The 17,315-nt window shown below is 40.7% G+C and overlaps 1 protein-coding gene across 1 annotated transcript in view; it reads left to right on the forward strand.

Moving 5' to 3' along the window:
* sft2d2a (SFT2 domain containing 2a) overlaps positions 1 to 17,315 on the forward strand; it is a 45,550-nt gene that overhangs the window by 12,220 nt on the left and 16,015 nt on the right. The window contains exons 2-4 of the mRNA XM_060833172.1: positions 4,288 to 4,374; positions 13,101 to 13,186; positions 15,075 to 15,156. Of these exons, the coding sequence (XP_060689155.1) occupies positions 4,288 to 4,374; positions 13,101 to 13,186; positions 15,075 to 15,156 (255 nt within the window). The remainder of the gene's footprint in view (positions 1 to 4,287; positions 4,375 to 13,100; positions 13,187 to 15,074; positions 15,157 to 17,315) is intronic.

A 17,315-nucleotide genomic window follows, 5' to 3' on the forward strand; every position in this document is an offset into this window, starting at 1 on the left:
TGATAGGGGAGGGGAGGGAAATATATCCTTGGTGGTGGGGTCCGTTTGGAGGTGGCGGAAATGGCGGTGGATGATATGTTGTATGCGGAGGTTGGTGGGGTGGTAGGTGAGAACCAGTGGGGTTCTGTCTTGGTGGCGGTTGGAGGAGCGGGGCTCAAGGGCGGAGGAGCGGGAAGTGGAGGAGATGCGGTGGAGGGCATCGTCGATCACGTCTGGGGGGAATCTGCGGTCCTTGAAGAAGGAGGCCATCTGGGCTGTGCGGTGTTGGAATTGGTCCTCCTGGGAGCAGATGCGGCGGAGACGAAGGAATTGGGAATATGGGATGGCGTTTTTACAGGGGGCAGGGTGGGAGGAGGTGTAGTCCAGGTAGCTGTGGGAGTCAGTCGGTTTATAGTAGATGTCTGTGTTGAGTCGGTCGCCCGAGATAGAAATGGAAAGGTCTAGGAAGGGGAGGGAGGAGTCTGAGACAGTCCAGGTGAATTTCAGGTCGGGATGGAAGGTGTTAGTAAAGTTGATGAACTGTTCAACCTCCTCGTGGGAGCACGAGGCAGCGCCGATACAGTCATCGATGTAGCGGAGGAAAAGGTGGGGGGTGGTGCCAGTGTAGTTGCGGAAGATGGACTGTTCCACATATCCTACGAAGAGGCAGGCATAGCTGGGGCCCATGCGGGTGCCCATGGCAACTCCTTTAGTTTGGAGGAAGTGGGAGGATTGAAAAGAGAAGTTGTTCAGGGTGAGGACCAGTTCAGTCAGTCGAAGGAGGGTGTCAGTGGAAGGGTACTGGTTGGTGCGGCGGGAAAGGAAGAAGCGGAGGGCTTTGAGTCCTTCGTGATGGGGGATGGAGGTGTACAGGGACTGGATGTCCATAGTGAAAATAAGGCGTTGGGGACCGGGGAAGCGAAAATCCTGGAGGAGGTGGAGGGCGTGGGTGTCCATAGTGAAAATAAGGCGTTGGGGACCGTCCATAGTGAAAATAAGGCGGTGGGGACCGATCTAGGAACTCTCAGCTGATGTTCCAGGTTCAAATCCTGCCAATAGGAATCAAGAAGAAAATTCTCTGCCAGTTGAAGTCATACCTATCAAAAAGTAAAGTTGGACATTGATTGTTGAATGTAAACTGTAGGGCTGGAAATGCAGATGGCACATTTTCTATCCTAAAGGCCATTAGTGAACCAAGTGTTTTTTTTGAGAATGTGTAATGGTTTATTGTCACCATTAATTGATATCACCCTAGCTTTTAGTTCCAGGTTTATTAGTTGAATTCAAGTTTCAACATGTTGTAGTGGGTTTTGAACCAATGGCCCCAGTCCATTAGCCTGGACCTCTAGATTGAGCTCAGTGATATTACCGTTATGCCAATCCCTGCACACTCTGGATTGTATTGTGCAATAAGCTGGCTTGCATGTTCCAGAAAATCTGGAAAGCTCAAGTTGAAATCGTGCAACTAAGTATTACAATGGGGCCTTGATGAACTATTTGGGATGAAAAACAATTTTCAGAGCTTTCAGATAGTTGAACATATGGGTAAAGTCTTTGATACTCTGTGTGGGTTGATGGGCCAGATGGAGTTTTCAAATTCTCTGCATGTTTGTCAAATAATGAGTAAAACTGCATCATTTTCTATTCAGGCAGCCTTTCTACTCAGTGGAAGCAGTAGAGCAAAAATGAGCTGACAAAGATTAACTGCTGCAAGGAAGAAGGGATCATGTTAATTTTAAATTGTTTTCATTCTGTTCAATAGATCTGGTTTTTGAGTTTCCAAGACTAGAATGTTCGCTTACCTCGAATACGTTTGTATGTAGAATTTTTCAGTGCTAGCATAATACAGATGAGAGTTTCACTTCTGTGAAAACAATGCTGAAAGAAGAGGAATTAATGCTGATTTTCAGGTTGTTTCTCACGTCAAGGGAATAACTACCAGTGGTGCTTATCAGTGGTATAGCTTCTAAACTTTATGGGATAACTATTTGATAGTGCAGTGAGAGGCAACAATGTAATCAAATGCTGTGAATGATCATTGATTCAGTGGAATTAGTTGAAAATGTGTTGCTGGAAAAGCGCAGCAGGTCAGGCAGCGTCCAAGGAGCAGGAGAATCGACGTTTTGGGCATGAGCCCTTCTTCAGGAATGAGGAGAGTGTGCCAAGCAGGCTAAGATAAAAAGTAGGGAGGAGGGACTTGGGAGTGGTGTTGGAAGTGCGATAGGTGGAAGGAGGTTAAGGTGAGAGTGATGGGCTGGAGTGGGGGCGGGGGCGGAGAGGTCAGGAAGAAGATTGCAGGTTAGGAAGGTGGTGCTGAGTTCGAGGGTTGGGACTGAGACAAGGTGGGGGCAGGGGAAATGAGGAAACTGGAGAATTCTGAGTTCATCCCTTGTGGTTGGAGGGTTCCTAGGCGGAAGATGAGGCGCTCTTCCTCCTGCCATCGTGTTGCTATGGTCTGGCGATGGAGGAGTCCAAGGACCTGCATGTCCTTGAAGTGGGAGGGGGAGTTGAAGTGTTGAGCCACTGGGTGGTTGGGTTGGTTGGTCCGGGTGTCCCAGAGGTGTTCTCTGAAACGTTCCACAGCCCCAAGGGATCCTTCCATATCTGCCACACATGCACCTGCACCTCCACACACATTATTTACTGCATCTGCTGCACCCGATGTGGCCTCCTCTATATTGGGGAGACAGGCCGCCTACATGCGGAATGTTTCAGAGAATACCTCTGGGACACCCGGACCAACCAACCCAACCACTCTGTGGCTCAACACTTCAACTCCCCCTCCCACTCCACTAAGGACATTCAGGTCCTTGGACTCCTCCATCGCCAGACCATAGCAACACGATGGCTGGAGGAAGAGCGCTTCATCTTCCGCCTAGGAACCCTCCAACCACAAGGGATGAACTCAGACTTCTCCAGTTTCCTCATTTCCCCTCCCCCCACCTTGTCTCAGTCCCAACCCTCGAACTCAGCACCATCTTCCTAACCTGCAATCTTCTTCCTGACCTCTCTGCCCCCACCCCCACTCCAGCCTATCACCCTCACCTTAACCTCCTTCCACCTATCGCACTTCCAATGCCCCTCCCCCAAGTCCCTCCTCCTACCTTTTATCTTAGCCTGCTTGGCACACTCTCCTCATTCCTGAAGAAGTGCTCATGCCCGAAACGTCGATTCTCCTGCTCCTTGGATGCTGCCAGACCTGCGCTTTTCCAGCAACACATTTTCAGCTCTGATCTCCAGCATCTGCAGTCCTCATTTTCTCCTTCAGTGAAATTAGTTGATTTAAGAAAATTAGCAAGCAGTGTCTATCAGAACAGGCTTATCTTGAATGTTGCAAAGCTTCTTAACATTAAAGCTGCATTCATCCAGACATGCAGAAATTATTTTGTCACATTCTTGATTTTGGGCTTTGAAAGCTTTAGGGAGTCTGTAAATGAGTTACTGTCCGAATCCTCCACCTCTGGGCTGGTGGGTAAAGTTTCCAGCTGATGCAAATTGTGATACATATATCTTTTAAGCCTGAAGGTGAGATCAGTGACAGCAGAGAACCAAAACCTTTGGCACATTTTAAAAAAAATTGCTAGCTAAATCGTGTTAATCATTAACATCAAAAGGCCAAGGATCAGAAGGTAGTGGCCTAAACAAAGGCTCAAATGGAATGCAGAACATTGGTGCTCTGTTATCTCCTCCAGAATCCGCAATGATACATTTCCAAAAAAAAAGTTACATAAGAAAATAATTGATGCAAGCATAATGTTGTACATAAGGTAGACTTGTTAGCTCAATCAATTTTGCCATTAATGTGAGGAAATAGGCTCATCCTATTCTCATACTTTAACATTACCTTTTCCTTCATTCACCTATGCAATTTCACTTTGAACATAGCTTCTACCTCAACCAGTAATACTCGAAGAAGCCCATTCCACAGTTGACTCCGATTTGCTTGGCTACTTCAGCAACGTGTACATTCACTTGCAAAAAGCATGTGTTGGTGCTTTAAGAGGAGTATCCCTAACTGCTTCCTCAAGACGACTATGGGTGATCAATAAATGTCAGCTTTGTCTGTGATGCTCAAATCTGAAGCAAATTTTCCTTGCAAAAATATTCAGTTACACTGAAGGGAGGTGTCAACAATGGTTTATATGGCGTCAGATTAAAGCAATAATGTAGACCATTTATCCTTGTTATAATGTACCTTTTTCTTTTTCACTCGAATATATGTTCAGTAGGAAGATGACAAAGGTATCCATGATAACTGGAAATTGTTGAAAAATTTTCCTTTCACACACTCTGCTTTTCCCCATGCAGGTAATTGAGGGAACCACCTTAGGATGGGGAACCAGAGTGAAAGGCTTTCTTGCCTGCTTCGTAGCAGGGATTATTTGCTCCATATTGGTAAGTTGTTTTGGAAACATTTTATGTTGCCAAAAGTTGTTTTCATTTCAGTTTCGATATGGAATGTTCAGAACTATATATTTGCAGTGAACAGGGACAAATATATCCAAAGTGCTTTATGTTCTGTGAAGGAATGAACTTGATGATTTGTTTTTAATGAGTGCAGAGGTGGGCATGTGAGAGTGAGTATGGGGGATGGTAGTGTACTAAAGCTATCACAGCTTTAACTGTAATCCCATTTGAATATCTTGGCCATTATTAATGAAATGTGCCTACTTCAAGCTTATCCAAATTAACATAAAGGCAAGCTCTACAAACCTCTCAGTTTGGGACATGCCAGAGTAATTCACCTCTTGACTTCATTACAATCTTTGCCCAAACATGGATGGATAGGGGATTACTCTCTGCTAAGAGTTGAATGTACTACAAAGGTGGTAGATTTGAGGTTATTAGAGGTCAGTCATCTCAATTTCTGTTCATCTCTGCCAGAGTTTCTAATGTCCTAGGACTAGTCGTCTTTAGTTGCTTCATCAATGACCTTCTCTCCGTCATAAGATCAGAACTGGGATGTTCACCAATAATTGCACAGTGTTCAGCACTATTCATGACTCAGATCAGATACTGAAGCAGACAGTGTACACATGCAGCATAATCTGGATAACAATCAGACTTGGGCTGAGAAGCGACAAGTAACATTCTAGCCATATAAGTGCCAGGCAATAATTGTCTCAACAGGAGTGAATCTAACCATCTTCCCTTGATGTATAATGGTATTACCATCATTTAGCAGCATCACAATCTTTTGGGTTAGCCTTAATTTGAAACTGGCCTGAACCAGCCATATTGTGGTTATGAGAAGAGATCAAAAACTGGGAATTCTGCAGTGGCTAACACCATCTCCTGACCCCAAAGGCCACAAAGTACAAGACAGAAGTGTGATGAAATACTTGCCCAGATTAGTGCAGCTCCAAAACAACTAAAGAAACTTGACATCATCCAGTACCAATCGTACCTGCTAGATGATACCATCTAGATGATGCCATTTAGCACCTATCAATGTTTCTTCAACAGCACCTTTCAAATCCAAGACTCTCGTCTAGAAAGACTAGATTGGCAGATGCATGGTAAACAAGTTTACCTCCAAGTCAAACATCATTTTGATTTGAGAAATTAATTGCTGTTCTTTCACTATCAGTGGATCACAATTCTGGCATGGCCTTTCTATAACAGTGTTATTGGTGTACCTACCCCAAAGACTGTGGCTTCAATAAAAGACACAGCCACCATCTTTTCAAGGGCAGTTGGTGAATGGCAATAAATGCTGGCCCATCAACAATTTCCCACATCTCGTGAATAGATTTAAAACAAAATTAAAACAAAATTCTGCATGCTTCTTGACCAAAAATCTGAACTTGCTGGATAGCATGAAAATGTCTTGTTCACTGATCTTTACATTTTCCTTAGATTTCTGGTCCATTTGAACCATTGTCTCTGAAAAGGTTCAGTCTGCATGCTGAACCTTGTATGTGAAAAACTCAATGTTAATAAACAGGGATTTTAAAAAAATTGCTTTGAAGTTGATTAATTTAAATCATTCAACAGCTTAGCAAGAACTCTACGTTTTCTGTTGACTCAGTGTTATTATTCAGTTCAATTGTGTGGCAAAAGTTATAGAACATCAAAAACTCTATCAAACATTGAGAGTACAGTCAGACAATGTTATTCATTGGGAGATATAATGTGAACTGTAATGATATATCCACTGCAAAACTTGATATTCTTGCAAACTGTTACTGTTGAATTCTGGAGGAGGAAGGACTAAATGGAGGAGAGGAAGAGAATGATTTAAAAAAAAAACCTGAGAATCCATATTGGAAACGAGAAGAAGACCAGGAGGTAGATCAAATACGGGCAAAGACAGTGAAACAATTTAAAACCAGACCCTGGACACCATTTTGATGTAGCAGCAGGGGCATTGATCCTTGCAAATAAATGATAGCTAAGATTTCTTTGGAAAATCAATGAGTTAGAAACTAAATCATTAATTCATGTTAAGGATGCTCTCTGCCTTGTCCAGGATATGATGATGTGATTTAAGGAATGTTGCAAAGATTTGGAAATCTGATAAAATGTTTATAATCATTATGAACTGGTCATGTATTTTCATCAAATTTACAGTATCTGCCACTCAATTATTGACCAGTTCTCTTGACACCGCCTCTGCTCATGAATGGATTTGAAAAAAATTATGAAAGGTTTGCATGGTTTAGGTCAGAGAAATGTTTAGATATGTTCCGCTCAAACCAGAAACTCATGATTTGTGGTCTTGAAAAACTTCTGGAATGGAGACTTCAGAGGATACCACTAAACAAAATAAGAACTAGCATCATATAAAAATCTTTATAAAAACAAAATCTTGATCAAAGGTATCTTCCATAAAGTTTCCTATTTTTCTTCTGCCCTGCCATAGGTGTCCAATGTTCAGATTACTTTTCTACTGGGTCTTTCTCTGTGACATTGTATATTTGATTCTGTTTTGTCGCAATTTAGCCAGGAAAAGTAATCTGATAATCCAGTTTCAATGTTCCACAAACTGTCACAAAATGTAAAAAATCAACTTAACCATTAGGGTGATCAATTTCAAAACAGAAATTGCTGGAAAAGCTAAGCAGGACTGGCAGCATCTATGGAGAGGAATTAGAATTAACGTTTTGGGTCCAGTGACCCTTTGTCAGAATTCAAAGGGTGATCAATCTATCTGACTGCCACTCATGACAAAAACAGTTCACATCAGTTTGTTATTAAGTGTGAAGGGGCAAAAATGGCCTCTCATAGAGTGATATGCGCTCCTTGTCAGACTTGGGAGTTTAAGGAGAGTTTACTGGTTACTGTGGATTATGGGCGGCACAGTGGTTAGCACTGCTGCCTCACAGCGCCTGAGACCCGGGTTCAATTCCCGACTCAGGCGACTGACTGTGTGGCGTTTGCACGTTCTCCCCGTGTCTGCGTGGGTTTCCTCTGGGTGCTCCGGTTTCCTCCCACATTCTAAAGATGTGCGGGTCAGGTGAATTGGCCATGCTAAATTGCCCATAGTGTTAGGTAAGGGGTAAATGTAGGGGTATGGGTGGGTTGCGCTTCGGCGGGTCGGTGTGGACTTGTTGGGCCGAAGGGCCTGTTTCCACACTGTAAGTAATCTAATCTAATATCCGCAATAAATGCGGTTGGTTGCGAATCCTATCAGATCGAATGGAATGGTTGGAGAGACAGTTAGAGGCAATGAGGAATTTGCAACAGTAACGGTATGTGATGAATGGCAGTTATAGGAAGGAGGAATAGTCGCAGATATGGTCACATAGATGGGTTAACTCCAGGAAAGGTGAGAGAGATAAGCAGTTGGTGCAGGAGTTTTCTGTGACTATCCCCATTTCAAACAAGTGTGCTGTTTTGGTAAAAGTAGGGGCTGATGGATTCACAGGGGAACGTAGCATGAACAGCAAGTTTCTGATATTGACACTAGCTCTAATGCAATAAGGGGGACGTCGGATTGCGAGAGATCAATTGTGTTAGTGAGCTCTCTAGTCCAAGGTACAGACAGATTTTTCTGTGGTCAGCAGTGAAAAATCAGAATGGTTATGTTGCTTTCCTGGTGCCAGGGTCAAGGATGTCTCAGAGGGTGCAGAATGTCCTCAAGGGAGAGAGGGGCCAGCAGTAAGTCAGTGTCACAATGGAACCAAAGACATAGGAAGGGAAAAGGTTGAGATTATGAAGGGAGATTAGAGAGTTAGGCAGGAATTTAAAAAGAAGGTCCTCGAGAGTAGTAATATCTGGATTACTCCCAGTGCTACGAGCTAGTGAGGGCAGGAATAGGAGAATAGAGCAGATGAATACATGGCTGAGGAGCAGGTATATGGGAGAAGGACTGACATTTATGGATTATTGGAATCTCTTTTGGGGTAGAAGTGACCTGTATAAGAAGGACAGATTGCACCTAAATTAGAAGGGGACTAATATACTGGCAGGGAAATTTGCTAGAACTGTTTGGGAGGGTTTAAACTAGTAAGTTGGGGGGGTGGGACCCAGGGAGATAGTGAGGAAAGAGATCGATCTGACACTGGTCCAGTTGAGAACAGAAGCGAGTCAAACAGTCAGGGCAGGCAGGGACAAGGTAGGACTAATAAATTAACCTGCATTTATTTCAATGCAAGGGATCGAACAGGGAAGGCAGATGAACTCTGGGCATGGTTAGGAATATGGGACTGGGATATCATAGCAATTACAGGAACATGGCTCAGGGATGGGCAGGACTGGCAGCTTAATGTTCCAGAATACAAATGCTACAGGAAGGATAGAAAGGGAGGCAAGAGAGGAGAGGGAGTGGCGTTTTTGATAAGGGATAGCATTACAACTGTACTGAGGGAGGATGTTTCTGGAAATACGTCCAAGGAAGTTATTTGGGTGGAACTGAGAAATAAGAAAGGGATGATCACCTTATTGGGATTGTATTATAGACCCCTTAATAATCAGAGGGAAATTGAGAAACAAACTTGTAAGTAGATCTCAGCTATCTGTAAGAATAATAGGGTGGTTATGGTAGAGTATTTCAACTTTCCAAACATAAACTGGGACTGCCATAGTGTTAAAAGTTTAGATGGAGAGGAATTTCTTAAGTGAGTACAAGACAATTTTCTGATTTGGTATGTGGATGTACCTACTAGAGAAGGTGCAAAACTTGACCTATGTACTGGAAATAAGGCAGGGCAAGTGACTGAGGTGTCAGTGGGGGAGCACTTTGGGGCCAGTGGCCATAATTCTCTTAGATTTAAAATAGTGATGGAAAAGGACAGACCAGATCTAAAGGTTGAAGTTCCAAATGAGAGAAAGGCCAATTTTGATGGTATTAGGCAAGAACTTTCAAAACCTGATTGGGGGAAGATGTTCATAGATAAAGAGATGGCTGAAAAATGGAAAGCCTTCAGAAATGAGATAAAGAGAATCCAAAGAAAGCGTATTCCTGTTAGGGTGAAAGGAAAGGCAGGTAGGTATCCGGATGACTAAAGAAATTGAAGGTTTGGTTGAGAAAAGAAGGAAGCACATGTAAGGCAATGACAGGATAGTTTGAGTGAATCCTTAGAGTATACTTAAGAGGGAACTCAGGAGGGCAAAAAGGGGACATGAGATAGCTTTGGCAAAGAGAATTAAGGAGAATTCAAAGGGTTTTTGTAAATACATTAAGGACAAACGGTAACTAGGGAGAGAATAGGGCCCTTCAAAGATCAACAAGGCGGCCTTTGTGTGGAGCCGCAGAAAATGAGGGAGATACTAACGAGTATTTTGCATCATTATTTACTGTGGAAAAGAACATGAAAGATATAGAATGTAGGGAAATAGATGGTGACATTTTGAAAAATGTCCATTCTACAGAGAAGGAAGTGCTGGATGTCTTGGAATGCATAAAGGTAGATAAATCCCCAGGACCTGATCAGGTGTATCCTAGAACTCTGTGGGAAGCTAAGGAAGTGATTGCTGGGCCTCTTGCTGAGATATTTGTATCATCGATAGTCACAAGTGAGGTGCCGGAAGACTGGAGGTTGGCTAATGTGGTGCCACTGTTTAAGAAGGGTGGTAAGGACAAGCCAGGGAACTATAGACCAATGAGCCTGTCATCAGTGGTGGGCAAGTTGTTGGTGGGAATCCTGAGGGACACGATGTTCATGTATTTGGAAAGGCAAGGACTGATTTGGGATAGTCAACACAGCTTTGTGCATGGGAAATCATGTCTCACAAACTTGATTGAGTTTTTTGATGAAGTAACAAAGAGTATTGATGAGCGCAGAATATTGGATGTGATCTATATGGACTTCAGTAAGGCATTCGACAAGGTTCCCCTTAGAAGACTGGTTAGCAAGGTTAGCTCTCACAGAATACAGAGAACTGGCTCAAAGGTAGAAGACAGAGGATGGAGGTGGAGGGTTGTTTTTCAGACTGGAGGCCTGTGACCAGTGGAGTGCCACAAGAATCAGTGCTGTGTCTTCTACTTATTGTCATTTATATAAATGATTTGGATGTGAGCAAATTTTGACACCAAAATTGGAGGTGTAAGTGGACAATGAAGAAGGTTACCTCCGATTACAACGGGATCTTGACCATATGGGCCAATGACAGAGAAGTGGCAGATGGAGTTTAATTCAGATAAATGTGAGGTGTTCATTTTGGGAAAGCAAATCTTAGCAGGACGTGTACACTAAATGGTAAGGTCCTTGGGAGTGCAGGTTCATAGCTCCTTGAAAATTGAGTCGCAGGTAGATAGGATAGTAAAGAAGATGTTTGGTATGCTTTCTTTTATTGGTCAGAGTATTGAGTACAGGAGTTGGGGCTGTACAGGATATTAGTTAGGCTACTGTTGGAATATTGCATTGAATTCTGGCCTCCCTCCTGTCTGAAAGATGTTGTGAAACTTGAGAGGATTCCAAAAAGATTTACAAGGATGTTGCCAGGGTTGGAGGATTTGAGCTGTAGGGAGAGGCTGAACAGGCTGTTTTCCCTGGAGCGTCGGAAACTGAGGGGTGACCCTATAAGGGTTTACAAAATCATGAGGGGCATGGTTAGGGTAAACAGATGGTCTTTTCCCTGGGTTGGAGGAGTCCAGAACTAGAGGGCATAGGTTTCGGGTGAGAGGGGAAAGGTATGAAAGGGACCTTAGGGGCAACTTTTTTATGCAGAAGGTGATATGTCTATGGAATGAGCTGCCAGAGGAAGTGGTGGAGTCTTGTAAAATTGCAACATTTAAAAGGCATTTGGATGGGTATATGAATCGGAAGGGTTTGGAGAGATATGGGCCGGGTGTTGGCAGGTGGGACTAGATTGAATTGGGATATCTGGTCGGCGTGGATGGGTTGGACCAAAGGATCTGTTTCGTGCTGTACATCTGACTCTATTAATAGAAATTAATTCAATTTATTGTACATGCAACCTTAACAAATGGCAGAGAAAAGAAAGGATCGACTACTATGCAATTTAAACTATATCCTTTTAAAACTCCAATGCCCCCACACATTCTCAAATAAAATAGACAGAAATCAGAATTTGATACACATTATGAATGGAAACATATACATTGGGAAATGAAGTTTGCAGGGCAAAATTAGAGATCCCAAGGATGGGTTAAATTGTTCTCATAATTTTTGATTTTTAACAATGCTGACAATACTGTTTGTAAAGTCACAGTAGTTCTGCACGTCAGCAGTTGATTTTCTGGGCATGAGTCTTGTCTTAAGTAACTTTGTTTAGAATTGCTGGGTTTTCTGTATTTTCACTCTCTCTAAGAAAAGGGGCAGAGAGACATTTTCTGTTCGCCATATTTGGCGGTCTCTGGAACAAGATGCAGCTTAACCCATCGGAGAGTTGTTGTCAGATATGCTTTCCTTAATTTGGAGATTTCTGGAGCTATGCTGTTTCAAAGTAACAATCTCACTGCTTTGAAAAGCAACATTTCCTTGCTCAGCTAAAAAATGGCTGCCATCTGATCTTTCCAAGTCACGAAATTCTCTTAGCATTTCAGCTTTTATAGCAGTTTCTGACTTCCATTCCAGTTTATAATCCAAACAGGAAAAACATTTTGTTCCTTACATCTTTCCTGTTGCAGTACAAAGGGACATTCCCAGTGGTTTCTGCTACAGTCAAATATGGTGTTCTCAAAGATTTCAGTCGTGATGTAATTATTTTCATGCTTTCCTTCAACTCTGCTTTCAATAGAAGCCAACAGCACTTAACTACATCTCTTCAATGTTATCACTGACTGCAGACCTATTGCTATTTGTAGCTCCAGTTTTGACAAAACTGAAGTTTTTATTTGGATCTTTTCGAGTTTTTTCTCCACTTTTCGTTGAACTCTGAACCCAACTATGGTTTTAAGCTCAAGTTAAATGTTTCTCTCATTCCGAATGAAAACTCACTTCAGCATGTCTTTTCTACCTGCAAAATAAAATGTGGTATAACACCTACAGTAATCAAATTGTGTTTCCGAAGGGTTGACCAGAAATAGACTTCAAGTTCATTGTGTCTTGAGTTCTGTGGTGGGAAGGAAAAACACCATCAGACTAGAAACAGTGTGCCATTGACAGAACTATAGAGACTAATCTATAAATTGCTCTCAGGTTTATTCTAGTTCATTAGAGATGTAGGTGTAGCCGGAAAACATGACATTTGTCGCTCAGCGATAGGTGCTGGGATTCTGAGTTTTAAAAAAGACTGAAAATTTTAGAAAGATGCAACGAGTTTGAAAGCATCTATGAGCAAAGAACATTTTGAGTCCAATATAACTTTTCTTTCAGGACTAGAAGCATTGTTTCTATCTTAGATACTGCCAGATATCTTGCGTTTCTCTAGCATTCTGTTTTCACTTATTCCTTCCTAATTGCAACTGCAAAGATGTACCAGGACATCATCTTGGAGTATTACAATTCTTGCAAGGAAGGTGCTCTTGCTGTACTGCTGAGTAAGTGTTTTTTTTTAACATCAGTAAAATAATATAATCATCTAAATTCTTAGCTCTGCTGTGACAACCAATTGAAACTTGCTCATGCCTCCACCAATACTGATCCAACTTCTGTTTAGACACAAAAGCACAAAAATTGTCTTGTCGTTATTTCCTAAATTTTTGTGTACAAAATTGTGGTGAGAGTTTGTGACAGTTGATGAATGTTTTGTTTGCTGCAATTCTTTCTCAGGGTGTCTGTTTTCTCTGGATTCCAAAAAGAGGCTTAATACTTTTCGCTGTCTTTTATAGCATTGGAAACATAGCATCCATTGGTAGGTAAGTAACTATTAAATTGTAAATATTAAGGCTATTCGACTGCAGTAGAATCAGAACAACTGTGCTGCATTTTAATCGTTTGTCAGATTTGTAAAATAACTGAGGTTGTGGTTCCAAATTTTAGCTGTGGGAATCATGCTTGCTTTGAGCTTGTATCTTATTTAAAATGTATTAGTTTCAATCTTTAAACATTACAAATTAAATCTATTCTCAACATTTTGCTTATGTTATTTTATGTTGAGCAGATTTCAATATTGTTGGTTTATCGATGTTAGAAATCTCTTTTGTCTTTGCTTCTGGTTACATTCATTTGCTGTAAATTGTGACTGAATGAGATGTCACAGAATAAAGCTCCTTTCTACAGTGTCCCAATTGTGTGATTTAGCTCTAGCCACTTAGAACTATTCTGCTCCCCATTATTTTCTCAATCTCTATACTGGGTATGCTGTTGCACTTCTGAGGGAAGCATTTGAAATTGAGGTGAGACAGTTTGAATTCACTTGATTTACATTTGTGTAGACTGGTTTTTATATTCTGAGATTTGGGCTGCGTTTAAGAGGAGTCTGTTAGAACAGGTTCTACCAAGAAATTCATGGTCCTGTTGTTTGAACTGGATTTGCATTGTTCCATGAGCAATTTGGGTGGCACAGTGGTTAGCACTGCTGCCTCACAGCGCCAGAGACCTGGGTTCAATTCCCGACTCAGGCGACTGGCTGTGTGGAGATTGCACATTCTCCCCATGTCTGTGTGGGTTTCCTCCGGGTGTTCCGGTTTCCTCCCACAGTCCAAAGATGTGTGGGTCAGGTGAATTGGCCATGCTAAATTGCCCGTAGTGTTAGATAATGGATAAATGTAGGGGTATGGGTGGGTTGTGCTTCGGCGGGTCGGCGTGGACTTGTTGGGCCGAAGGGCCTGTTTCCACACTGTAAGTAATCTAATATCTAGGTCCAGCAGGAGTTTAGATGTAGTGTTGATCTGCAAAATAATAGTTAAAAGTTTTTTAAAAATTGTCTCTCGACTGGTAGACTTCTTGTAAAGCCTTCTTACTAGTTGCATGATGTATCAATGGTATGCCTTCTAGGTTTCCTTGGTTAATAAAAATGTGTATTGGCATCCCCTTGAATGCAAAGAGCACCATGGCTGAACTTGATACAGTCCCTTCCATTCCTTGAAAGATAGGGATGTTTGGGTGTTCGCGGGAACTCTAGCTGGTTGCAACTGTCTACGTTATTACATTGAAATAATTGTACTGTATTACTAATGCAGAAGTAATATCTTGCTGCTCAGATCAGCAAACCAGGCAAAAAGGATTAAACGTGAGACCTTCCTAAATTGCTTGACTCAACTACTTGCTCCCTTATTAACCTAATCCAGGGGATCGTTCTTAACCAAAACAAATTATTAATAAACTTGGCATGATTTGTATTCATCAAGTACTTAAGTAGTTTCTTGCACAAAGTAGATCTGCCTTGACATTTGTATGTTTTTCTGTGTTGTGATACTAATTTAAAATGTTAGAGAATGTTACTTTCTCAACAACAAGTTACTAATTTGTAAAAACTAATGATTTTATCAGGTTGCAGTTTGAATATATTGTGTTTAGTTTCAAAAATCAGATTGACAAATTGTTTTGGAAACCAAGTTCTCATGTCAAAGTTGAAAACAGATGGGAAAACATTGAAATGATCTTTGAATTTTTTGTAATGTAACAGGGCAGCGTTTCAAAAACGTTTCTACTCTGTTTTGTTGGAATTTATTCCGACTTCCATTACTGCAGAAGGAAAGAGCAGTCTTATCACATAAACATGATAATTGGTTTGTATTCAATCAGAAATAATGTAACTTGCAATTTTTGTGACACATTGTACTGTCTTCTTTTTCATCATAGTACGTTATTTCTGATGGGACCTGTGAAACAAATCAAAAAAATGTTTGAGCCTACTCGTCTGGCTGCTACCATTGTGATGCTTGTAAGTTTCAAAATACTATTGTCATTATCTGCTGGAGCTATTGTTAATTCTCTTCTGTATTTAAAAGCAGAATGTCTTTTATGGGTAATTAGCTAGTACTTAATTTAGTTTTGATTTACTGCAAACATGATTTCTCATTTGTAATCCTGTTTATCTTGGCTAAAAAGCGAGCTAGAACAGAAAATTTAAACAACATTCAAAATTAGAAAGGAGATTGTTCCTCTTCATACTAAGAGGAGTGACAAATGAGTTTCCATATATATGCTGCCAGTAGCCTCCTTTGCCTCTGGCTTTATCTTGCTGTTTACAACCTTGCTGCTGTACGTGACTGAGAGATGAGCTTTAAGTCACACATCCTTACCACCATCAAGACCACCTCTTTCCACTTTCTTAACATCACCCATTCAACAAGTACTCCTGTTCCATTAATTTTTGCCTTTGTTGATTGTTCTACCATGTTCCCAATCAATTCTGCATAATCCTTAAATTCCTTAAAACTCACCTGCTGTTGTCCTAATTTGTACAAGTATTATTCACTCATTGCCCCTGTGCTTACTGCTTTAGCACTGGATCTAGTTAAACGACGATGACTTCAACTTGTCATCCTTGATTTCAAATTGTTCATGTCTTGGCTCTCCCCTCTCAACCTCTTTGGTAATATTTTCAAACTCAGCAAACCTTCATGATATCTGTGCTTCTCTAATTCTATCTTTTTGAATATCCCCACTTTTAATTGCTCCATCGCTGTCTTCAACTGCTTAGGCCATATGCTCTTTCATTCTCTCCTCCAAACTTCTTCCCCTCTTGGCAAATCATTTCCTCCTTTTAAGACTCTCCTGAAAACTTATCTTTAGTCATATACCTGGTTGTCTGATCTATCTATTTTATGTGGCTGTTATCATATTTTATATATTCATTTATATATTTCATATATTAGAATACTTCCGTGAAGCGCTTTGGGATATTACTATGTTGGCAAATGCTGGATAAATACAAATTAGTTATTAAAAAGTATAAGTGGGCAGAGTGTATTTCCTCTTGATACCCCTAAACACTTTGAGCTTTTACAATTTTTGTTTACAGAGTCAATTGCAACAGATGTTGGAAATCTAAAATAAGAACAAGACTGCTTAAAATACTCAGCAGGTGTGCTGTGGAAAGAAACACAGTTCATGTTTTAGGTGGAGATGATCTTTCATTTGTTCTGAAGACAGGTCATTTCGACCTGAAATGAAATGATACTGATCAAGGGATCCACATTTGCATCAAGTTTGGAGTACTGCAAATACAACATTATCAAATTCAGAACATGTTATGGAGCTGTTATTCCACAAAATCATTCATTTATTTGACAATAGCAATTATGCCATCTCATTCTAGTTCTACATCTGAATTGATCATGCTCCATCCTTTTTCATCTGGGCACTTAATTTCATGTTGTTTTCTTTTATTTATAACTGTTATTTATAATTGGTCTGGAACACCAGAAATTGCTTTAAAAATATTTATCACAGTTAGATTTATCACTTCAAAGCAAACAAGGGCTCATTACCAGAACCAGAATGAAATATATCAAATGACTTCATTTAAAAACTGTACTCACGTTTTAATTGGATTGAGCAATTTTATTTTCTGACTGTTTGGTAGGAAGTGGTACAGAGAATGTTTGTTTGAAAAATGGCTATTTTGAAATTAGTTATTTCAGAAGAGTTACATTTATGTAATCTACCACACTTCGGTCTAAATGTTTGCTTTTTAAATTAACACTCAATAGTTGAATTGAAATGGAAATGGTTTTTCAAATTTACATACTGTTCAATTGTTTAATAATGCATTGCCTGAGAAGGAATTGAAGCTAAAATCACTTTATTCAAATAATTCAATACAGATGAAACTGTTTTAGTCAAATAAACTAGTTATGTTCAAAATAACTTCATTTTCAGAGAAGAGGAGGAGAATGATTATTCTATTATGTCATAGACTACATGCAATTGTATTTCAGTCCTGATTAATGATGAACCATTTTATATTTATGAACATAGGAACAGGAGTAGGCCATTTAGCCCCTTGAACCTGCTCTGCCATTCAATAAGATTATGGCTGATCTGTGACTTAACTCCATGTGCCTGCTTGTGCCCATATCTCTCAATACTCTTGCT

Source organism: Hemiscyllium ocellatum, chromosome 12 (genome assembly GCF_020745735.1).
Source record: "Hemiscyllium ocellatum isolate sHemOce1 chromosome 12, sHemOce1.pat.X.cur, whole genome shotgun sequence".
Lineage (NCBI taxonomy): Eukaryota > Metazoa > Chordata > Chondrichthyes > Orectolobiformes > Hemiscylliidae > Hemiscyllium > Hemiscyllium ocellatum.